The 25,324-nt window shown below is 39.4% G+C and overlaps 1 protein-coding gene across 1 annotated transcript in view; it reads right to left on the minus strand.

Moving 5' to 3' along the window:
- BRWD1 (bromodomain and WD repeat domain containing 1) overlaps nucleotides 1-25,324 on the minus strand; it is a 97,650-nt gene that overhangs the window by 69,103 nt on the left and 3,223 nt on the right. Inside the window, 13 exon segments of the mRNA XM_059685888.1 lie at nucleotides 261-274; nucleotides 397-564; nucleotides 567-648; nucleotides 1,466-1,616; nucleotides 3,332-3,430; nucleotides 4,210-4,250; nucleotides 5,965-6,065; nucleotides 7,803-7,873; nucleotides 9,404-9,504; nucleotides 12,270-12,491; nucleotides 14,901-15,061; nucleotides 15,403-15,501; nucleotides 17,572-17,722. Of these exon segments, the coding sequence (XP_059541871.1) occupies nucleotides 261-274; nucleotides 397-564; nucleotides 567-648; nucleotides 1,466-1,616; nucleotides 3,332-3,430; nucleotides 4,210-4,250; nucleotides 5,965-6,065; nucleotides 7,803-7,873; nucleotides 9,404-9,504; nucleotides 12,270-12,491; nucleotides 14,901-15,061; nucleotides 15,403-15,501; nucleotides 17,572-17,722 (1,461 nt within the window).

Below are 25,324 nucleotides of genomic sequence, written 5' to 3' on the forward strand. Positions count from 1 at the left end.
AAAAACCAATCCAAAGTGAAGGTTTTATTTCTGCTATGTGAATGACAGGCACCTTCATAAACTTTTAACTTGTAACAAGAGGCTATTGACTAATAATCTATAAGGTAAATAATGAAAGATTAATAAAGTGTGATGATTCATTAACTAAAATCAATACTTAACTAGAGTTTAAACTTTCTACTAATATGACTGACTGCCATGCAAAATTTGTAATGCAAGTTGTGTATAATTACCATAATTTTGCCAATTTAAACACAGACAGAGACACATTCACCTATACACACAAAGTTAAATAGATAACTTTTGAAAATCTTTCCCTTGTGTGAAACTGTTATACAGAGAATTTCATGTATGTATGTACGTATGGCTGTCAGATATTTATGAGGTTTTAAATACCCTGATTTTTATAAATATAAACTGCCAAAACATGCAGATCTATATGTGGCTGAACTTTACAATCTAAGTACTGGAAACAAATGCAAGCATGCATGAAGACACCCTGGACTTCACTTACCATATTAAAATAGTGTTTCATCTTGGTGCCTTTTGTAACATCCCATATAATATGCTGCCATCATGTCCTGCAGATAACATAATTCTGGAATCGAAAGGATGTGTCTCCAAAACAAACACTTCATCAGCATGTCCCTGTAGTCAACAGTCATACAGTTAAAGGAGGAGGGGGTTGCAAGTTATAAGTTTCTAATTAAAGATCCATTTGTCAGTATATCAGGGCTTTAAAAAATGTTATTATAGTAATTTGTATCAGTATATATACAAATTTCTATTTATTTGGTAATATAAATCAAAGAAGCCTGTGTATTAATATATTTAATTCCATAGCTTTAAAAATAAAATTATAGTTCAAAATATCATGATTTGTTATACTGAACTAGAGGCCTGGTGCATGAATTCGTGCACGGGTGGGGTCCCTCTGGATGGTCTGCAGGGATCACGCAAAACCCGCAGTCCAACGCCACCTGCAGCTCCTACCTGCTGCTCCCACTCATCCTGGCCCCACTTGGGCTCACACCCAATCAGTCCCGATCAGGAGAGGCTCGCAGCACTCACCAGCCATGAGTCCTGCGGCTGGCGCCCTCCCAAGGGGAGTGGCCTGCGGGATTGGGCTGAAACTGGCTCTCCGACATCCCCCGAGGGGTCCCGAATGCGAGAGGGCCAAGGCCAGGCTGAGGGACCCCACAGGTGCACGACTGGGCCAGGGAGGGACCGAGAGAGGGCTGCAGGGTGTGTCCAGCCCATCTCGCTCAGTCCCTATCATCCGGACTCAGTAGCAAGCTAATCTACTGGTCGGAGCATCTGCCCCCTGGTGGTCAGTGCACGTCATAGTGAGCAGTTGAGCAGCCTTAGCATATCATTAGCATATTACACTTTGATTGTTCCATTGTTCTGCTGTTGGGTCTATTTGCATATTACCCTTTTATTATATAGGATAAGAACTACCTACCAACAAGTTATGAAGCAGTTGTCCAGTATAAGAATTCCACACTTTGAGGACATGATCATTCACAGCTGTGACAACAATGCTATCATTCTGATTCCAAGCTATCATTGTTACTTTGGGTTTCATAAACCTTTCCTCTTCGGAGGTTAAGTCCCTAAGGAAAAAATACACAATGTGTAAATTCACTTAGATGGTAGACTATATACAGTGTGTATACAATTCTTTATCTGTACAAAAATAAAGTTCACGTCCTTCCCTTACCAACTCTATAGAGGGTCCAACAGATGTAACCCTTAACAGATTATCTACAAACAGATTAGGGCAAAACCCAAAGGAAGAGGGGATGATTCAGAAGCAGTTCAGAGACTGAATGAAGGCAGATTTTCGGGCACTACTGCTATGCATAAGAGCAAAGTTTTTTCTGCTCTCTACCTTTTCTGTTTTTCTTTTCTCCTGAACTCAAGCACTAGCAGTAATACTTTCAACTGTTTCTCAGAGATGACAAGCAGCTTTAGAAGACAGCAAGAAGGTGATTCATCTTCATATCCAATATCTAGAAAAGTGCCTGACAGACAATTTGCTGAACTGTAAACAAGACTGTACTAATCTCTGTATAGTTCCCTATAAACTGTTCCTATGGACCCCATGGTAAGAACAGTCTTTGATACATATGTCTGCAATGCACTACAGCCTTTATGAAAGTGATATGCAAAGTTTCTCTGTAAAATATAGTCAGAAAAACTGACTATATTGTCTCCCTCCACCCACCCCCTACTATAGTGATTTTTTTTAAATTCCAAAAATTGTATCTACAGAAAAGTAAAATTTGTGTATCTGATATGCCTGAGTTATTTTGTTTTTTTCCCCATTGATTTTAAAGCAGGGATGGGGAACATCCACCTATGGACCACAGAAATTATTTGGTCTGGCCCTGCCAAGGTATTAAGGGTAGGTTAATTAAATGTTTGACCAAATATAACAGACTAATTTTTAAGTTGATAATTTTGTATGACCTGAGAATGATGCTATAAATATCCAAATGGCTCTTGGCAGAAAAAGTTTTAGATAAAGGAAGTGGGAGGGAAGGCGAGAGAGGGAGAAAAATGGAGAGGGAGGGAGAGGGGGGGAAGGAGAGAGAGGGAGAGAAAGAGAGAAGAAGGAAGATGGATTTTCTTGTTCTGCTTATTTATGCATTCATTGGTTGATGCTTGTATATGCCCAGACAGGGGATCAAACCTGCAACCTTGGCATATAGCGATGATGCTCTAACCAACTGAGCTACCCAGCCAGGGCATACCGGAGATATTTCTATGGAGGTTAATGGGAAATGAGGACACATTTGTAATACCTTAACCAATGAAGAAATTTTTAAAAAAAATTATAGGTGGCCCAGCTAGTGTGGCTGAGTGTCAACCTATGAACCAGGAGGTCACGGTTTGAATCCTGGTTAGGGCACACGCCCGGGTTGTGAGCTCAATCCCCAGTAGAGGGCGTGCAGGAGGCACCCAAAAAATGATTGTCATCACTGATGTTTCTATCCTCTCCCTCTCTAAAACCAATAAAAATATATTTTTACATTTTTTAAAAATTATAGGTGGTTTTAAATGCAATACCTAAGAGAAAGTCAATGCTTTGAGAAACAGTAGAAAAAATATGTTGTTCTTTCTTACAGAAATGTTAAGAACACATTCTTTTGGCTACATGAGATTTAAGTATATCAGACATGCAGGAGGTGGCCCTTCATTTCAACTATAGCTCTTCAGAAAAGGAGGTGTTCCCAGTCCCCTGAACAAAGCAATCAACAAACCAAACCAGGGAGAGACCAAGTACTTATGATGTACCTATTTACAACAAACCATCTCAACTTACCCCGAGATTCTAGTAGCCATATCCAATAAAATGCTTCTCCACTCTAACTGCTCAAATCTCCAAATCCGTGCTGTTCCATCTCTGCTACCACTTAAAAACCTTAAAATATACATAAGAGACCTCACACTCATATACATGCCACCAACAGCTACAGTTAAAATCAAAGCAAAAATAAATTTTAACATAGCTATCTTGACTACAGATAAATCTATAGGTGTTAGTTAGAAGACAAAGCTAAATGGAAAAAAAATCTTGATTTCTAGGATTTGCCTGGCTCTATGAAGTAAAGCACACTTCAAACTCAATCAATAGCTTGTGAAATAAACTGCGTTTTGAGAAGACAATAGCACCTGAAGGGGGGAAGTAGGAAGGATAAAGGCCATGTGGGAAAATTAGTAGGAGCAAAAGCTCCTCCTAAGCCTCCTAACTCTAAGCTCAAATTCATTCATGCTGGCAACTGTGTAAAAATAATCTTTTAACACGTGTTAAAAACTGCAGGTTAGGAAAGGCACTTGAGAAACATTGGGAATTACAAAAAATATATATAATTTCAGTGATCATTTCATTGCAGGATATAGCACAGTCATTGATGAGGAAAGATTTAACTACTCAAACAAGGAATTTCACCTAATTTTCCTGTAAATCAAAAATTTAGCTGATGTAAGCAAAAGGAGACCTACATTTGGTCACAGGAGACAGCAGAAACTACAATTTTAAAACTTATATTTCATGTGTCTCCCACTGCCCCAGACACTTTTCATTCATACAGGGGTTGGCAAACGTAGGCTTAGAATTGTGAATGCAGGACACATTAGCTATACTAATATGTAACACAGTATATATGCCTAAAAACATACCTCAAATAAAAACACACTTACCGATCACCATTGTTACAAAATTGGATACTATCAACTTTATCCTAAATCAAGGCAAAAAAATAAACACATGTCATCATCAGCATAGTTTATAATCAAACAAAAAGAACAAAACGGTTTTAGAGCTAGAAGCACATTTGGTTTAAAGCAAGAGATTCGCACTTGTGCTGCTCAGCCTATCATTCAAACATGAATTACACATTTAAGTACAAAGACTCTTTATAAATCTAACAGGACTACTAAGACCCTCTTGTCTCAAAGACAGACACATGCAGTAAAATATCTGCATAAAAATTGACATCTGTATAAAGTCAAAATATAAAGGTTTAAGCACCTGAAAACAAGGCTGAATATGATTTGTTTTATGCTTATATGCAAAAAAATGTTTTAATCCTCTCCAAGGATTTTTGTTTTTTAATCCTCACTAGAGTATTTTTTCCATTGACTTGTAGAAAGGTTGAAAGGGAGGGAGGGATGGGGAAAGAGAGAGACAGAGAGAAACATCAATGTGAGAGAGAGACATCAACTGGTTGCCTCCTGCACGCACCCTGACCAGGACCACGGATTGAACCTGCAGCCCTGGTACATGCCCTTGACTGGGAATCAAACCCAAGACCCTTTGCTGAGAGAGCCAATGCTCTATCCACTGTGAGCAACACCCGCCAGGGCCCAGGGACTTTTTTTTATTATTATTGCTTTTAGAGGCAGGTAGAGGGAGAAAAGGGAGGGAGAGCGGAAGGGAGAGTAAGAGGGGAACAGCAATCAGTTGCCTCCCACACATGCCCAGACCAGAGATCAGGAATTGAACCCCCACAACCCTTTTGGTGCACAGGACAATACTCCAACCAAGCCACCCAGCTGTGGCTTTTTTTCTTTTAAAGTGATTTGAAAATGTTTATCAAATAACCTCACAAAACTTAATTTAGGAAAAAACTTAACCTACTAAAACCAATAATCCAGAATACTGAGTTATCTATAATAATAAAAGCATAATATGCTAATTAGACCGGACAGCTGAACATCGTTCCGGACAAAGCCACAGTGGCTGCGAGGGCCAACGGCAGGCAGCCATGGTGGCTGCAAAAGCCAAGGACAGGCAGCTGCTGCGGCCCGCTGCGTTGGGGTGATGGGGGTGGGCCTAAACTGTCTCAGTAGGGCATCCCCTGAGGGCTCCCGGACTGTGAGAGGGGGCAGGCCAGGCTGAGGGACCCCCACCCTCCAGTGCAAGAATTTTCATGCACCAGGCCTCTGGTACATTAATAACATAACCTTCTGATTTCATAACCTAACATACTCAAATCAACTGTCATAATCAAGATTCTGACTTAGTCCTGGCCAGTGTGCTCAGTGGTTGGATCATCGGCCTGCATATTGAAGGGTCTCGTGTTTGATTCCCAGCCAAGGGCATGTACCTCGGTTGCAGGTTTGTTCCCCTGCCCCAGTTGGGGTGCGTGCTGGAGGCAACCAATCGATGTGTTCTCTCCCATCAATCTTTCTCTCTCTCCCTCCTTTACTCTCTCCCTCTCTTTTCTCTTCCTCCTCCTTCCTTCCCTCCTTTCCACTCTCCCTAAAAATCAATGGAAAAAATATCCTCGGGTGAGGATATTTAAATACAATTCCTCCAACAATTAAGTTAAAATCTTAACCCAATTAATTCAATTATTTTAAAAATTCATATCAATTTGTCAGCAATATTTGACTATAAACTAATAGGAATATTACAATTAATCTACAGAATTTTAACACATGAATACTTACAGTGTGGCTTTCAAGTTCTGCGATTTTTTCAGGTGCTTCAAAACCCAAAAAATACATTCTGATTACATGATCAGTACTACCAGTGGCTAAAAACATACCACCTGAAATAAAAATGTTAAGGTTTAAAAATCCAGTTTATAACAAATATCTGCACAAACCAAAGTTCTATATTGAATTCAGCAAGATCTCTTATTCCAAAAGTTTACCTCAACAGATCCATTTTCCAATTCACTATATAAAGATATTTTAAAATTAATATAACACTGTAAAATTAGGTTTATAATAAGAAATATATATTTGCTCTTCGTCCCCATTATGGCACAGAGCTCCTAAAACCTTCGGAATTTCTTAAGTGACAAAAGTGATAAAGGTGTCTTGATAGTCTTAAACCCATTTCAACCACAACAGAGTTACATTAACAAAGTGACTTTTAGAAAGCACCTGAGGAGGAGGGGGAGGGCTGACTGCCAGGAGAACCAGCCATGTGATTAGAGGATAGGAACTTTCAGTCCAACCTCTGGGGAGGGAGAAGGGAGTTTAAACAATCACCCTGGTCAATGATTTATTCAATTATGTCTATATAAGGAAGCCTCCACAAAAACCCAAAAGGACAGATTTCAGGGAGCTTAAAAGGAGGAATTCATGACAATACTCAGTAGGTCAGAAGCACAAGTGAGATAAGGAAAGGGAGCATCATGTAGGACTGAGCCCATAACCTATGGCATCTCACTATTCTCTAGGTCAGGTGAGGAACACCTTTTTTCTGTCAATAATTATGATGGATAATTATAACACATTCACAGGCCAATACAAAATTATCAGCTTAAAAATTAGCCTGTTATATGTGGTAAACATTTAATTAACTCACCCCTAATGCCTTGGGCAAGGCCGACCAAATGATTTTGTGGGCCTTATACAGCCCAAGGGCCAGAAGCTCCCCATCCCTGCTCTACGAAGATAGTATCTGAACTGGGTTCAACTGTAGGGAACCCAGCTGGAGTGACAGAATTACTTGATGGTGCTGGGGGGAAAATCAGATGGGGCTTTAATTTTTAAAAGTTAACATGGAAATGTTTGTTATTGCCCCATTTTATTAGTTGTGGCAAAGACCTTAAGTGCTGCTGCTCTAAAAAATGTTTGGCAAAAGGGGCTCTGCTTTCTAGACTTTACATAACTAAATCTAGCTATCTATATATGTGAAAGCCTAAGCAACCAAACAACCGAAAGCTATGATGCGCACTGACTACCAGGGGGCAGACACTCAATGCAGGAGCTGCCCTCTGGTGGTCAGTGTGATCTCCACAGCCAACCACCCTGTTCGCCCGCCAGGCCCGAGGGACCTGACCTGTGCACGAATTCGTGCATCAGGCCTCTAGTGGAATATACAGTTCACCTGCTGAAGTTTTCAGACTTTTATAGGGAAAACATCCTGGACCGCTCCTAAACAGAAAGGTTAGCACACGAGTTCACTGTGCAAGGAAAGAAAATGGGGGATAATTTCACCAAGATGTGTGGAAAACAAATTTAAACTACCAAAAATATGCCATTTAGCCTATTAAAGGAAAATCACAATTTTGGTATACACCTGGGGCACATGACTCAGGAACCACGGATGTGCACTCCTAGAGCTTCCTCTTCTACCACTGACTCTGATTACTACTCAACATCATAAAAAGGCAGAATGGGAGAGTGAAAGACAAGAAGGCGGCTAATGAAATGAACGTCACGGATTAAACCTAAAGAAATGAACATAAGTCATTTACCATCTCTCTGATAAAGGCTTTTAGCAATAAGCGGTCATTCAATAAATGCTAAAGTAAACTGAAACAAGTGCTTACCAACACTAAAAGAAGAACAAAGCATTTGAACGCCTGGTCTGGGCTTTTCAGTAAACTTCAAGGGACGTGCACTATAAAAGATGATGTTTTAAAATACATTAGTTATACACATTAACATGGTTTAAATATTTATTTTAAGCTAACTTTAAATATTATGATGTTATTTCTATAGTGCCTCACAGCATACCAAGTATTTCCACATATGCTATTATAGCTAGATGGATTTTAGAAGACTGTTCAATCCCCATCTTCACTGATCCTCTACACAGAAAGGGCAGGCCTACTAACCCCATCTTGTCACTGAGGTGACTGCAGCTCAGAGATTCTAAGTCAGGGGTGGGCAAACTTTTTGACTCGAGGGCCACAATGGGTTCTTAAACTGCACTGGAGGGCCGGAACAAAAGCATGGATGGAGTGTTTGTGTGAACTAATAAAAATTCAAAGTAAACATCATTACATAAAAGGGTACGGTCTTTTTTTTTTTTTTTTTTTTTTAGTTTTATTCATTTCAAACGGGCCGTAGTTTGCCCACGGCTGGTCTAAGTGATCCCATTATCGAGGCTGCAGAGCATAACCACCAGGGTATAGACTGCCAACAAAAATGGAATGCAAGCCACACATGTAACTTTAAATTTTTTAGAAGTCACATTAAAAGTAAAAGGAGCCCTAGCTGGTTTTAACTCAGTGGATAGAGCATCAGCCTGCCGAATGAAGGGTCCCAAGTTTGATTATGGTCAAAGGCACATGCCCAGGTTGCCGCCTCAATCTCCAGTAGGGGGCATACAGGAGGCAGTTGATCAATGATTCTCTCTCATCATTGATGTTTCTCCCTCTCCCTTCCTCTCTGAAATCAATAAAAATATATATTTTTAAAAAGAGGAGATAAAACAATTTTATTTCATTTAACCCAATATATCCAAAATATCACATTAGTAACATTTTAATGAGAACTTTAGATATTCTTTTCTTCACATTAATTCTTTGAAATCTTTCAGAGCATAATGAATACTTTTAATACACCTCAATTTGAACATTTTCATCAAATACTATATTCAGTTTTCTTAAAACTTATAGCTGAAAAACTAAATTCACATACTCAAGTGGTTTGAAATATGCCTACAAGTTTTGTAATAACTAAATCAAGTATCAATATTTAAATCTAATTTAATTTAGGTCCTCAATAACACTAGCCACATCTGAAGTGCTTGATAGTCACATGTGGCCAGTAGGTACTGTATTGGGACAGCACAGGTCCAAAATCCAGGGATTCTGATTCTTAAATGACCCTGCCTAAACTTCTATGTATCTAATTATACATTTCTAATACTTTTCAAAATCTTTCACACACATACTATCTTTTTTCTTTCACAAAAATGTGCCCACTAACATAGAATAGCTATGCTTCTCTTATATATCCAACTATTTAAACAGCAAATTGTAAACAGTAAGTAGTCAATATGACATATATCCTGTATATAATAAAAATTAAGTTCAAAAGTAAAAAGCCAACCATAATCTATAATTTCTCTTTATAACCAAACTTCACTAGACTAAACCATAACAACATTAAAGAATACTTATTAACGATTAAAGTCACTTACCTAAATTTCAAAGATTCTAAATCCCACTGCCAAAAACAAACTGTCCCGTCAGCACCAGTAGAAACCATATATCTTTGAGAGCCTTTGGCCATTGGACTAAACTAAAAAACAATAACATATACAACTCAGTTTCCTGAGCTTCTACTAAAGTTGGAGTTTTTCAAAATTAACATCAACTGACTTTCTAAATTATAAGAAATCCAAAAATATAAGTGACACTATTGTAGTGAAAGCATAACCTATAAAAAAGTAAAAGTCTATCTCGCCCTGGCTGGTGTTAGTAAGTGATTAGAGCGGCAGCCTGTGCACTGAAGGGTTCAATTCCTGGTCAAAGGATATGTACCTGGGTTGCAGGGTCAATCCTGGGACAAAATTGGGCACATGCAGGAGTCAGCTGATCAATGTGTCTCTCTCTCCCTGCCTTTCTCCCTCCCTCCCTTCCACTCTCTCTAAAAATCAGTGGAAAAATATCTTCATGTGAGGATTAACAACAACAAAAGTCAATTCTATGTCAAATTAACTTATAGATGTCATGTGATCTCAGTAAAAGATTATTTTCAAAACTAATAAACAGGAAGAGTCAGAAAAACATTTACAAAGAGAAAGTAAAGTATGGGGCGCGGCTACAGCGTTTTGGACAGGTTCAAGCCTTGGACTAATGAGAGGGCACAGTCCTCTCGTGGCCACGTGCAAGTCCCAGCTTGGATGGCAGAGCCTTCCCAGAACAATTAGCCAACAGCTATAGCTGTCAGCTTGAACCTGTGGTCCGAACATATGGCCCCACGCGCCTGAGTGACAGAGTTCAGGTGCATGTAGTTGAGTAGGATTGAAACCCACGAGAATGCTGTAAACATCTTGATCACACCCTTACTTTGCCTCGTGGCATCTGCTATTAAATAAAGACACAGCTGGTAGGTGCTGGCGCTGTCCATCAGAGCGGCAGCGTCCCACCAAGACCCAGCTTTCGTTCTCTTATCTGTCTTTTCTAAGCCTTTCATCATCCCCACTCAGGGTCACTGAACCAGGCTGAGGTGACATGAGTATGTCATGGCCGTGCCAGCTCTCCACAGTAAAGACCTAGCCCTGTCAATATAAAAGCACATCACCAAGCCTCAATAATCAAAACTATGGGCCACAGTAATTACACTGACAGAACAACCAGTGGGAAAAATATAAACTCCAAATTGGACCCTAATATAAGACTTAAGTAAGATAAAGGTGCCAGCTCAAATCAGCTGGGCAAACAATGAATCTCTGCATAAATGGTAAAGGATTAACTGTAGAGGAAAAAAGCTGGATCTATCCTCCAGACTGTACACAAGATCAATTCCAAGTGAATCACAATTTAAACATTTTTTTCAAACCCATAAACATAATACAAGAAAATGCAAAAATCATGCTAACTTTAGAATAGGACTGAGATTTGTATTAAATAAAATATCCACTGTGCTACACAAACAAGGTAGAGAAAAAAGTTTGATTTGGTCCAGAGATATCCAAGAAGGCTTAAAAGATGAAGAGGAAAACACAAAGAAAATAAGAAACACATAGTAGGCAAAAAATAATATGAACAAAAGTACAAACTTGATAGAGAATATGGTAATATGACAGCAATTGAAAGACCTATATGACTAAAGTGTTCATTTTTGGAAGCGGTGGTGAAATGAGTACAGAAGCTGGGCCCAATAACAGCAAAGTAAGAGCTGCAGTTATCAAATAAAACATTAAAGGCAACAAAAAGATTTGTCTGATGGCAATATATAATATTGATTGAAAGGAAGCAGGTAAGATAAAGAGCCAAGAATCAATCCAAACGCCCTAACGGGTTTGGTTCAGTGGATAGAGCATCAGCCTGCAGACTGAAAGGTCCCAGGTTCGATTCCGGTCAAGGGCATATACCTTGGTTGCGGGCACATCCCCAGTGGGGAGTGTGCAGGAGGCAGCTGATCGATGTTTCTCTCTCATCGATGTTTCTAACTCTCTATCCCTCTCCCTTCCTCTCTGTAAAAAATCAATAAAATATATAAAAAAATAATAAAAAATAAAAAAAATTAAAAGAAAAGAATCAATCCAAACAATCCAATTAATCTAGGAACCTTAACCTCGACCTTTCCTTCCCCCAGAATGGGGAGGAAAGCCAGGAAGAAACAAATGCAACTTGCTGACTCATGAGACATTCAAGACAAGGAGCTTAACAAAGAAAGACCAGTACTGCCACTAGCAGAAAAGAAAGAGGAAAAATAGGTTTTAGAGATTTTTAGACAATTCACATACTTATCATTATAACATCTCAGAGAGTATAGTTTTTAATCTATTTTGTTATTTTTATATACTTTGTAAGGGAGGCAGGATTTAACCTATGACTTCAAAGAAGTTTCTTCCAATCTCCGTCTCATCAAGTATACAAAATGAAGGGTTTAAATGATGAAAGTGACTATTTAAACTTAAGTTCTAGAAAAAAATAAATAAATAAATAAACTTAAGTTCTAGAATATGGACTAAAAATGAGTTTAAATATACTTCAGCAAATTTAATTAGCTTATCAAAATCCACAAATTTTAAGGTAGAAAAACCATTAACCTCTCACCAGTTTGTAATTGACTCATTCAGTTCAACCATAAACCAAAAGGAAGCAGTAAGTCATCCATTAAGCCTGCACTTAAATTAGCTCTAACCGAATTACATGTTTATTAAATCACCCTTCCAAGATTCATGGAAGTATGATTAATTACATATTTTTTCTTTATTACTAAATTTAAAATAGATAATTACTAAGCATTTTACTATTCCTTATCTCCAAAGAGAAAGAGTTTAAAAGAAAAAAAAAGGAGACAGTATACAAATGTGCCCATGAACATGAGTTTACCTGTAAAGATGTAATTGACCCTGTGTGTCCCTGAAGCACAGCAACTGGGGCACAAGTTCTCAAGCACCACACTCTAATTATTTTATCACAGCTCCCTGCAGCAATCATTGTATTCTCATAGTTTACTGCCATATCTGAAATTTCTGCAGAATGACCCCTTAATGTGGATAACAGGCGGCCATTATGTGTTGACCAAATCTTCACCAAACAATCATCTGAACCCTAAGAAAAAAAAAAACCCAAAATAAATGTTAATACGGAAGTCTTTCACATCATTTAAAAGAGTATCATTTACATGTCACTCAAATTATCTATAACTCCTCCTCTTTCCAACTGTAGAATTCTCTGTAGATTACAAGACTCATGCTGAGAACACTTATAAAGTTTTTTCTTCAAACCGTAGAATGTCTACATAAATAGATTGTGAAGCTTTCATTTCTATGAATGAGATCACATTATAAATACTATCTTCCCAAAATTCTCTGCCAAGTAATAAGTCCAACTAAAAATTCATGGCTCGCCCAGCAAGTGTTGCTCAATGGTTAGTGTTGGCCTGCACACTGGAGGGTTTCAGGTTCAAATCCCAGTCAGGGCGTATGCTGGAAGCAACCTATTTTGTCTCTCTCTCACACTGATGCTTTTGTCTCTTTATCTGTCTCCTTCCTTCTCCCCTCCATTCTACTCTCTAAAAATCCATGGAGCCGAGCTGGTGTGGCTTAGTGGTTGAGCATCAACCTATGAACCAGAAGGTCCTGGTTCGCTTCCCAGGCAGGGCACAAGCATGGGTTGTGGGCTCAATCCCCGGTAGAGGGCAAGCAGGAGGCAGCCGATCAGTGATTCTCTCTCATCATTGATATTTCTATCTCTCCCTCTCCCTTCCTCTCTGAAATCAATAAAAATGTATTTTTTTAAAAATCAATGGGAAAAAAAATCCTTGGATAAGGATTAAAAAATAAATAAAAACTTCATTGCTCGCCTATTTCAATGAACAATGGTTAAGTGTCAGTTTAGTTCACATCAAGCTACATAATTTGGTAAGTATTAGGACAGATTTACATTTCACAGGCTGAAATACAAGAGTAGTTGTTCCCTGGCCAACGAGCTCAGTGGTTGAGTGTTGACCTATGAACCAGAAGGTCACGGGTTCAATTCCCGGTCAGGGCACACGCTCAGGTTGCAGGTTTGATTCCCAGTGTGGGTCATGATGGAGGCAGCCGGTCAATGATTCTCTCCCATCATGGACGTTTCTATCTCTCTCTCCCTCTCCCTTCCTCTCTGAAATCAATAAAATATATAGATTTTTTTTAAAAGAGTAGTTGTTCCCAAAAATAACGGAATAGCACCCTCATTTTAAATAACCAAACAACAGAGTCAAAACTTATAGTACCAGCCAACATCCATCCATTCCTTATTTGAGTAGAGCAGTGGTTCTCAACTTTCTGGCCCTTTAAATACAGTTCCTCATGTTGTGACCCAACCATAAAATTATTTTCGTTGCTACTTCATAACTGTAATGTTGTTACTGTTATGAATCGTCATGTAAATATCTGATATTCAGGATGGTCTTAGGCGACCCCTGTGAAAGGATCATTCGACTGCCAAAGGGGTCGCGACCCACAGGTTGAGAACCGCTGGAGTATCTACTTTGAAGCTCACAACTGAGAAATAAAATTTGAACAAGAAGTCCATCCTAATTTTCCCTTAAAACATTAAAAATATAAATTAAATTCCAAAGTTACATATAGTTTTATAATAATTATAAAATAATATTTCAGTGTTTAAGTAATCAATTCCCCTGGATTGGTGAGTACTCAATGTGAATATGAGTTATGAATCACCTGTAGAGAGTTGGATATTGGTGGGAGGGATTTTGGGTTGATTTTGGTTAATACACATAGTAGAAATTAATCTGAGTAGGTCTAAAATGGGCTAAAAAGTATTAGGAATACATAAGCATCCTTGACGATAATGCCCAAGAACCACTGCTCTAAATCAATGTCTCACAACCACCACACAAGACCTATCTGCATCTGAATCACTTGGGAAACTAAATAAAAATGCAGATATAGCCCAGCTGGTGTGGGTCAGTGGTTGAGCATTGACCCATGGGGTTACTGGGGTTCAATTCAGTCAGGGCACATGCCCAGGTTTCAGGCTTGCTCCCCAATAGGGTCATACAGGAGGCAGCTGATGTTTCTCTCTCAATGTTTCTCTCTCTCTAAAATCAATAAAAACATTTTTTTAGAAAGGCAAATCTGCCCAGCCAGCGTGGCTCGGTGGCTGAGCATCGAGCTGTGAACCAGGAGGTCACGGTTCAAGTCCCGGTCAGGGCACATGCCCCAGTTTCAGGCTTAATCCCCGGTGTGAGGCGTACAGGAGGCAGCCAATCAATGATTCTCTCCCATCATTGATGTTTCTATCTCTCTCTGTCCCTCTCCCTTCCTCTCTGAAATCAATAAAAACACATTTTTTAAAAAAGGCAAATTTATGGGCCCACACTGGACCTACTGAGTCAAAATCCTGAGAATGGGAAACATGGAATCTATGTATTTTATAAGACTTCTTCAAAGATTCTGGTGAACACCAAAGTGCGCCAGATGATAACAAATGGAGTTTAAAATGTTAACTCACTGTAAAGATTCTATGTCCTGTCCTATCAAATGCTACACAGTAAACAGCAGACAGATGTCCAAGAATCCTTCTGTGCATTTTTATATGCTGGTACATGGTTCCTGGAAATGCTGTGCTAAAAGTGGAACACCCTGTGAGTTGTTTGCCTCGATGTATCTCCACTAGGAAACAAAAACAACAAAAATGGTTAAGAGGGTGCCAGTGTGTAAAAAGCTAAGAGCTCCAAAACAAAAGCCTATGTTTAAGAAACAAGGACCCAAGTTTCTTTCCAGTTCTGTTCTACTACAATCACTGGTACAGACTTTTTGTTATAATAAAATTGTTTTTCATTAATTTTTATTACTTTTAGTAATTATTTTAGAAAAACAAATGTGAAAATTGATCCTTGTTACTACTAAAACAACATACTACCACCAGTATTTACATGTTAGCATAGCAGTTACAAAATTGGTCAAGAAATTAAAAGAATGGTATCAGAATTTGAAAGGCCAGCCTCACTTACCAAGACTTGGTGGATAACCGTAATTCACTGGCATTTCAGGAGGTCTTCCTCTATGAAGAGCAGCAAAGGCAGAGCCCTTCCAAACTGTGTGCCTGCAGTCTTTAAAATGAATTTTAGATACACATAAAATCTTGAAAGTTAACCCCAAAAAAGATTTTATAGAATACTTACGTATATTTTAATAAACTGTTTATTCAAAGTTTTACCAACTAATAATATACTTTAACAGAAAATCCCTAGAAGTTTATTAGACTATTTCTGAAGGGGGAAAAAATTTAAGACATCTCAGATACAACAACAACTAACATTGTGTAGCACTTTACAATTTACAAAGTGCTTTCCACATACATTATCTCATGGAATCCTCACAACAACCCTGTGAGGTAGGTATTAATCGCCAATTTACAAGTGAGGTAACTGAGGCTCAAAGGTTCCAGGACCTTTAAAGAGATCCACTACAAATGATCAGTCAAGATGGGCCACAAAACCAGGTCTTTTGACTCCAAGTCCCATTCAATGCCAAATAAGTTTTTCTTTTTCAATGTGGAATTATTCCATACAATAGTAACAATAAAAAGTCTTCATCACAACTGATTCAACTTTCCAAAAATGGAAATTTTTGTAGGGAAATTTTTAAGTCTTTGATTTTCATGAAAATCCTTGATTTAATTGTTTAAATGTTACTGACTTTTAAATTAACGTTGGCCAATATTACCATGACTTTAATCTCCTCCGGAAATATTGACAAAATTAAAATGGCTTTCCTCTTGTTTACGGGTCATGGCTGATCTTTATACAAGAGCATATATGTAGAATCTGTGAGTCTGAACACTAACCCTAATTGCCCATCCCCCTTTGACCTACCAGTGAATATACCAAGAAAAAACATCTGCCCCTCTATAGGAGGAAGCAGCAGAACACAGACTATGCTGTGCTAGAAATTAGCTTCTTCACAACTGAAAGAGGATGGGAAGAAAGGCATCCTGCTAAACCTCCACTGAGCCTCGGGTGCCCCAAACAAACAGGCATATTATGTTTTACATGAATGGATTCATTACCACTATCATGAGCAAAGAGCAGTTACTAGGCATCCTCCGTGGCACTAGTGCAAAACAGACAGAGAAATATAGTCCCTACCCCTAGGACAGCTTGGTGAAGTCTCTTCTAAGGTCTGCCAGTTCTAAAGCAGTGCTCATCACAAAATGACATTGAGCTTGACACAAGTTAAGAAAACAGGCTACCCAGGCAACCACTATAACAACCTAAAACAGAATAATTACAAGGTGAATAGGAACACAGAAGAAAGAAGAATATGAACAGTTTCCTGATTCAAGCCACAGTGTGGCATAGCCATAGAGCACTAAGAAACAACTAAAGCTGACAAACCGGTCTGGCATGGAACCAAGAGGGGAGACTGGCTCTCTCTCAGTCAAGCTTTACACTGGTGGTACATCTAAAAGGCAGCATCACGTGAGCAAGAGATCTTAAAAATAATCACGGGGATGAACTTGAGGTATGCTCAAGATCAGAAGAGCCAACATTCTTGCCATTTGCAGTTAAGCCACGTTGTATACATAGATCATATCACATACATGTACTTAGTCTGAGTGATTTATACCACACTAACAGAGAAAGAACAGCAATTCCAACAGTTTGCTACCACATAACTTAGCAAAAAAATTAAGTTGGTGAAAAAAGAACCATGCAATTATACATTTTGGGTGCTTTTTTTCAAACTGCTACCAAATTTAGAAAATCACTTCCCCTTTATAACAAAGGGCTTTCAAAGATCTAAATATCAAATGAAATAATTCTAGCATTTAAAGAGTTTATTAGACACATACAATTACATTCAATGAAGTTATAAGTGAGCTACAAATGGAAAATTAAGAACTCACATTGATAAAACCTCAAACACATCTCTGAATAAATTCAAACTTTTTAGCTTAACATCTATACCTTCATTTTTTTTAATGCAGAAGGACCCATTAAACACTTACGCAATAAAATTCAATGTCTATGCTAAATGCAGAGAATTTTATGTTTATAGTCCACAGCATGGTATATTGTTACATATCACCTTTCTTCCACAATGCTCACGTTACTTCACAATTATAATAATTATTAAGCTAGTAATACAAAGCAGAACACTTCTTCAAATTAAGGTACCTTTTGCTGTACGTAGCAAAGACTGCCTTCCTGCACCAAGTAAAGAAGTGACTCTTGAAATACTGGGTGGAATTTCTTTATCCAACATGGGACCGATGCGCTGGCAGATTTGCAACAGATGATCAGGAGCCACATGCTTATTGGACAAGACCTGAGTGGAGAGCAAGTTTCAAAAGCATTTTATAACAGTACCAAAAATATTAAATACTTAGGAAAAATCTGGCAAAACGTGAAAACCATGTACAATGAAAATGATAAAACATTACTAAAAGAAATTAAAGAAGATTTAAATAAAGAGTAAATTGATGTACAGAGTCAAAGCTATCCCAATCAAAATCCAGGCATGTTTTTTGTAGAAATTGACAATTGCAATCTAAAATTCATATGCAAATGCAATGGCCTAGAAAAGCCAAAGTACCTTTAAAAAAAAAAAAAGTTAAGAGTTAACAATATCTGACTTCATAGCTTGTTATATAAGGATGACTGATTTTTGATAAAGGTTCAAAGGAGAAAAGATAATCTTTTGAACAAATGGTGCTGAAATAAATGGATATCCATTGTCAAAAATACTAACTACGATCCAACATCATACCATAAACAAAAATTATCTCAAGGCGGATCATTGATTTAAAAGTATAATCTAAAGCCATAAAACTTATATAATAAAACACTGGAAAAATCTTTATGACGTTAGAATAGGCAAATATTTCTAATGACACCAAAAGCACAATCCACAAAAACAAATTAATAAATTGGACTTCATCCAAACAAACAACTTTGGTTTTTTTCAAAAGGCACTGTTAATGAATGAAAAGACAACCCAGAGACTAAAAGAATGTATTTGCAAATCACTTATCTGAAAAGGACTTGCAAAATTCAATAATTTAAAAAAAAAAACCCTTACTTTTAAAAATGAGCAAGATTTGAACAAACACTTCACCAAAGAAGGTATACAGATGGCAAATAAACACATGAAACGATACTCAACATCACTGGTAACTGATGAATACAAAATAAAATCATGAGATATCATGTGTGCAGGGAGGCAACAAGTGACAGAACACCCAATCACACACCCTAGGGATGACTCATAGTCTGAGTGTCACCTTGGGAAGTGCCTTGAAAGCGTCACACATAATTCCAATTTTATCAGTGGGTGCCCCCTGAGGGAGCACCCGAATGAGTGGTTCCCAGAAGCTAGTAAAACACCAGACTCCTGCCTGGCACCACCTGGGAGGGTGGGGGGGGGGGGGGGGGACAAGCTCAGACACACCCCACCGGTGACCAGGGGTTTCACCTCCAGGAAGACAGGAGCACCGGGTGGCCCCTTCCCATTGACAGGACCATGGTGCAGTGGGGCAGGGGGTTGGGGTAAAGTCTGGGAGAACAGCCAGGTCTCCTGACTCCCAGCGGGCCCAGTCATCCCTAAACTTCCAAGAGGGCGTATCACTTTTTAGTTACACCCTTATAGAAAAGCCACTTCAAACATTTACATGTAAATACAGGCAAATGTAAAGACTTAAAATTGAGGCTCTACCAGAGGTCTTTTCCAAGCAGATGTCTCTCAATTTGGAACCAGCTTCAAGTATACCAATGATAACACAACCGACTTATACCAGATAAAAGTGGGTAGGACACTCTCCTGGAGTCCCAGCCCTACAACTAACTAGTTATGGAATCTTGGACAAGGTATTTTCTAAGACCCCCAATTCGTATTCAAAAGTAACAATAGGCAAAATTATGTGCTTACAAATTACAAAATACACACCTAAGTAGTTCAAGGTTTTGACTAATTCCTCTCTACATTAATGATAATAGCTAACATTTACATAGTGATTACAGACACTAAGAACTTTATATATACTAACTTATTATACCTCCCAACTATTTATCCTCATTTTACAGATATAAACACACAAGGCACAGGCATTAAATAATCTGCTCAGAATCAAGAGCTACTAGTAAATGGCAAAGCTAAAAATATAAACCCAAGCTGTCTAGTTCTGCAACTCTCCATCATTGGATCATTGTAATCAACTCTACTACATCTTTATAAAAGTAGTCAGTAATGAAATAATCAAGCAATATCGTAAGACTTCTAGAGTCCAAGTGGCCTCAAAATATTTAAAGCCAAATATGTGCAAATGGATTAAAATCAGTATAGAATTTTTTCTAATCAATTAGATTTTTCACATTCAAATCTCATATATCTAATGCAACAGAAATACTAAAATGAGTCTCAGTCTAATTCTGAAGTAATAATGCATGCATAATTCATCCTGCACTGCTATAGTTATTGCATAATTGTAACACAGAAGCTTTGTGTTCAAAATGCCACTTTCAATTTCTATTCAAAAAAAAATAGTAGCTCTGACCAGGTTGCTCAGTTGGTTAGAGCAGCATCCTGATATGCCAAGGTGGTGGATTCGATCCCCCCTCAGAGAACATATAAGAATCAACCAATGGCCCTGGCCAATTTGGCTCAGTGGATGGAGCATTGGCCTGGGGACTGAAGGGTCCCCGATTTGGCCAGGTTTCGGGCAATGCCCCATTCAGGAGGCAGCTGATCAGTGATTCTCATCAATGACGTTTCTCTCTCTCCCCCTCTCCCTTCCTCTCTGGGAAAAAAAAAAAAGTCTTCGAACCCAGTTGGCGGGAGTGGCGGCTGCAGGCTTGAATCTGGGCTGGTCTGCCATGGAGCCCACCGCAGGGAGAGAGGAGAGTGGAGGAGGCACGGCTACAGGGAAATGTGTGAATAGGATCTTGGTGCCAAGACCTCCCTCCATTGAGGACTTCACCTAGTGAAGTCCATTAGCTGTGGCACCTTTGGGAAGGTGTATCTAGTACAGAAAGGTGGCAAGTTGTATGCAGCCAAGGTTGTCAAAAAAAGCAAACATGATCAACAAAAAAATGACTTATCAGGTACAAGCTAAGAGGGATGCACTGGCCCTAAGCAAAAGTCCTTTCATTGTCCATTTGTACTATTCCCTGCAGTCAGCAAACAATGTCTACTTGCTAATGGAAAACCTTATTGGTGATGTCAAATCTCTCCTACATATATATGGTGATTTTGATGAAAAGATGGCTGTGAAATATATTTCTGAAGTGGCACTGGCTCTAGATTACCTTCATAGACATGGAATCATTCACAGGGATTTTAAACCAGACAATATGCTTATTTCTAATGAAGGTCATATTAAACTAACTGATTTTGGCCTTTCCAAAGTTTACTTTGAACAGAGTATCAATATGATGGATATCACCATCATTGGCTAAACCTAGTTATAGGTTTATAACACCATCAATGGCTAAACCTAGGCAAGATTATTCAAGAACACCAGGACAAATATTATCTCTCATCAGCTCTTTGGGTTTTCACCCACCAGTTGAAGAAAAAGTCAAGACTGCAAAGATTCTTTCAGCCCATGTATCTGAAACATCACAGCTTTCTCAAGGACAAATTTGTCCTATGTCTGTAGAACAAAAGGACAGTACTCCTTATTCTAGCAAACTACTAAAATCATTTCCCACCCTGCTTCGCCCCAGGCCTTCACCACCCTATTTCTGTGTCCATAGGTCTTGGAACAGTTGCCTCCAACCCCAGAATGCCAGTGGAGTGTCTAACTTCTAATCTACTCCAGTCTAGGAAAAGGCTGGCTACCTCCAGTGCCAGTAGTCAGTCCTACACTTTTGTATCCAGTATGGAATCTGAATGCCACAGCAGTCCTACATGGGAAAAAGATTGCCAGGTTAGAGTGAAATTTATCTTAACCATAACCAATTACGTATGTGAAATTAATGATGGAAACACTTTTTACCTTTTCATTTAAATTCCATATGGAAATGTGTTAAGTGAACAGCAGTAAAGTTACTCTCCATTTTCCTGTACATCCTGACAAATTCTCTTGAAATATTTTATTTTTTGCCCTAGCCGGTTTGGCTCAGTGGATAGACATTGGCCTGCGGACTGAAAAGTCCTGGGTTCGATTCCAGTCAGGGGCACATGCCCAGGTTGCAGGCTCAATCCCCAGTTGGGGGCATGCAGGAGGCAGGCGATCAATAATTCTCTGTCATCACTGATGTTTCTATCTCTCCCTCCCTCACCCTTCCACTCTGAAATCAATAAAAATGTGTTAAAAAAGAAAAAAGAATCAACCAATGAGTGCACAAATAAGTGTAACAAATCAGTGTTTCTTTCTCTTTCTCACTCTCAATAATATCAATCAATAATTTTTTTAACTTTAACTTTTTGAAAAAAGATAGTAATAAACAATAAACAATATATTTTATATAGTCCTAAGGAAATGGATTAAGCTTTTAAAAAGGAACGTAGTACATAATGCAATATACAGATAATCTATTATATTGTGCACTTGAAACATATAATCTTGTTAACCAATGTCACCCCAATAAATTTAATTAAAAAAAAATTTTAAATGGGATGTGTAACTTCCATCTATCTCATGGTCATTCAATGCTAAATAGTACTCTAACTCAGCATTCACCAACCGGTCGCCAGTGAGGTCTGAAAGGCTGGCGAACATTGCTCTGACCTACAAATAAAGTACACACCTTAACAGAAATTTTAAGAAATCAAAAATCATACAAAACATTTAATAACCAAACTGTTGACTGAGAACAAGCTGGATTAGTTTAAAAATAATTTTTTAGCCCATCACACAGCTGAGGAAACAAATCTACAAATTAACTATACCACAGAAACTAATGAGCCCTTCTGTGAACTGACCAGGTGAGAATAAAGAAAAACCTGTCAAACTTCAAGTTCACAGCCACCTGTGGGCTGGCATGACTGCTGGAATGCTGAGGAGCCTCAGTCAGTGAGTCTGCACTCACCCCAATTCCATCCCACAGGCCTTCACCAACTGCACCCAGCAAACTGGGTGCAGCCGAAACCGGTTTGGCTCAGTGGATAGAGCGTCGGCCTGCGGACTGGGAGGTCCCAGGTTCGATTCCGGTCAAGGGCATGTGCCTTGGTTGAGGGCACATCCCCAGTGGGAGATGTGCAGGAGGCAGCTGATCGATGTTTCTCTCTCATCGATGTTTCTAACTCTCTATCTCTCTCCCTTCCTCTCTGTAAAAAATCAATAAAATATATTAAAAAAAAAAAAAAAAAAAAACTGGGTGCAGAGCAGCTGAGGGAGAACTCGAACCCTCCACAAGCGCGCTGCAGAGGCCCTCCTGAGGCTAGGAATGAAAGAACAGGAGGGCCGAAACCGGTTTGGCTCAGTGGATGGAGCGTCAGCCTGCGGACTGAAGGGTCCCGGGTTCGATTCCGGTCAAGGGCATGTACCTTGGTTGCGGGCATATCCCCAGTAGATGTGCAGGAGGCAGCTGATCGATGTTTCTCTCTCATCGATGTTTCTAACTCTCTATCTCTCTCCCTTCCTCTCTGTAAAAAATCAGTAAAATATATTTAAAAAAAGAAAGAAAGAAAGAAAGAATAGGAGGAAAGCCAGGACTAGAGATCAGAGTACTCTTCCACAACCCAAAAAGGTAGCAGCAGCAAATAGACTACAGCAAGACCTCACTAAGTTTAGGAAGCGCACAACTCGGCTATGAAGAAAGACATGTCAGGAATCTCCCGTTCCCATATCCCACTCTACTGGAAGGGAAATCCTGATCCCACCCTCAAAACGTATGAAGCCAGTGACCAACCAAATGCAACTAATGCAACAAGCCCAGGGAAGATTAGATACAAATTAGACTGACCCAGCCCTACCCACATAACAACTGAGAAAGAAAAGAGCACATCTTTTACTGGGGCTAATGATACTACTTTAGCCTCTACTCTTTTTTTTTTGAACATATTTTTATTGATTTCAGAGAGGAAGGGAGAGGGAGAGATAGAAACACCAATGATGAGAAAAAATCATTGATCCGCTACCTCCTGCATGTCCCCACCAGGGATCGAGCCTGGACATGTGCTCTTGACTGGAATCAAACCTGGGACCCTTCATTCCGCAGGTCGATGCTCTATCCACAGAGCCAAACTTGCTAGGGCCAGCCTCTACTCTTTTTAACACAAAAAGGCCCAGCACACTTCAAAGATAATGAGCCCAGCCAGTGTTGCTAACTGGTTAGATTCCCCACAGGGGCATATGCCCAGGTTGCAGGTTCAGTCCCCAGTAGGTGATGTGCAGGAGGCAGCCAATTGATCATTCCCATTATTGATGTTTCTCTCTTTCTCACTCTTCCTCCTCTCTGAAATCATTAAAAACATTTTTTTAAAAAGACGAGACAAAGTAAATTATGTGACACACAGTCAAGAGTTGTTGTCCCTACATGCAGATTCAGAGACCAAAACAAGTTGTTCAGAGTGAAGAAAAATAATCAGACAAGACACATGAAAAGGAATTTAAAACATCAGAAAAGGTATACAGATGAGTAAGCGAATGAATATTGATTTTAAAACACTAGCAGGCACTAGCCAGTTTGGGTCAGTGGACTGAGCATCAGCCGGAGAGCCGAAGGCTCCTGGGTTTGATTCCTATCAAGGGCCCGTACCTCAGTTGCAGGCTCTATCCAGGCCCTGGTCAGGGCACTTGCCAGAGGCAACCAATCAATGTGTCAACACATCATGTTTCTCTCTCTAGTCTCTCCCCCTCCCTTCCACTCTCTCTAAAAATCAATGGAAAAAATATCCTCAGGTAAGAATTAACAACAAAATCTATACTAATAAAAGGGTAATATGCTAATTAGACTGGGAGACCTTCCAGACAAAGCCATGATGGTGGGTCTGAGGCAGAGGTGGTTAGGGGCAAACAGGCCGCGGGGGGTGGGGGGCAGTTGGGGGCGATCAGGCTGGCAGGGAGTGGCAATGGGGGGCAAGCAGGCTGGCAGGCAGAGTGGTTAGGGACGATCAGGCAGGTGAGTGGTTAGGAGCCAGCGGTGACAGATTGCAAGAGGACCTAAACCAGCAGTCAGACATCCCCCAAGGAGTCCCAAATTGGAGAGGGTGCAGGCTGGGCTGAGGGACACCGTGCACGAATTTCATGCACCGGGCCACTAGTTAATAAATAAAACAATAGCAGTAACATCTGGAAAAATTTTTCAACAGGTCAAAATAAAATATAATAGCCCAAAGGGCAGAAGGGTGACAACCAACAGCTTCTTCCTCTCCAAGAATTCCAGCTGACAGTTTTCTAATTAAAAATTTTTTTCTAGCCCTGGCTGGTTTTGCTCAGTGGATAGAGCACCGGTCTGCAGACTGAAGGATCCTGAGTTCGATTCCTGCCAAGGGCACATGCCTAGGTTTCGGGCTCGATCCCCAGTAGGGGGAGTGCAGGAGGCAGCCGATCAATGACTGTCATCATTAATGTTTCTCTCTCTCCCTCTCCTTTCCTCTCTGAAATCAATAAAAATATATTTTTTTAAAACATTTTTTCTATAATAATCCAACTCAATTCAGTCATTTAAATATAATTTTTTCTTAATTAAAGAAACAGAGTAGCCAAAACCGGTTTGGCTCAGAGGATAGAGCTTCGACCTGCGGACTGAAGGGTCCCAGGTTTGATTCCGGTCAAGGGCATGTACCTGGGTTGCAGGCACATCCCCAGTGGGGGATGTGCAGGAGGCAGCTGCTCGATGTTTCTCTCATCGATATTTCTAGCTCTCTATCTCTCTCCCTTCCTCTCTGTAAAAAATCAATAAAATATATTTAAAAAAAAAAAAAGAAAAGAAACAGAGTAGCCCTAGCTGGTTTGGCTCAGTGTATGGAGTGTCAGCCTGCGGA

This window comes from Myotis daubentonii, chromosome 3, assembly GCF_963259705.1.
Source record: "Myotis daubentonii chromosome 3, mMyoDau2.1, whole genome shotgun sequence".
In the NCBI taxonomy this organism is placed as follows: domain Eukaryota; kingdom Metazoa; phylum Chordata; class Mammalia; order Chiroptera; family Vespertilionidae; genus Myotis; species Myotis daubentonii.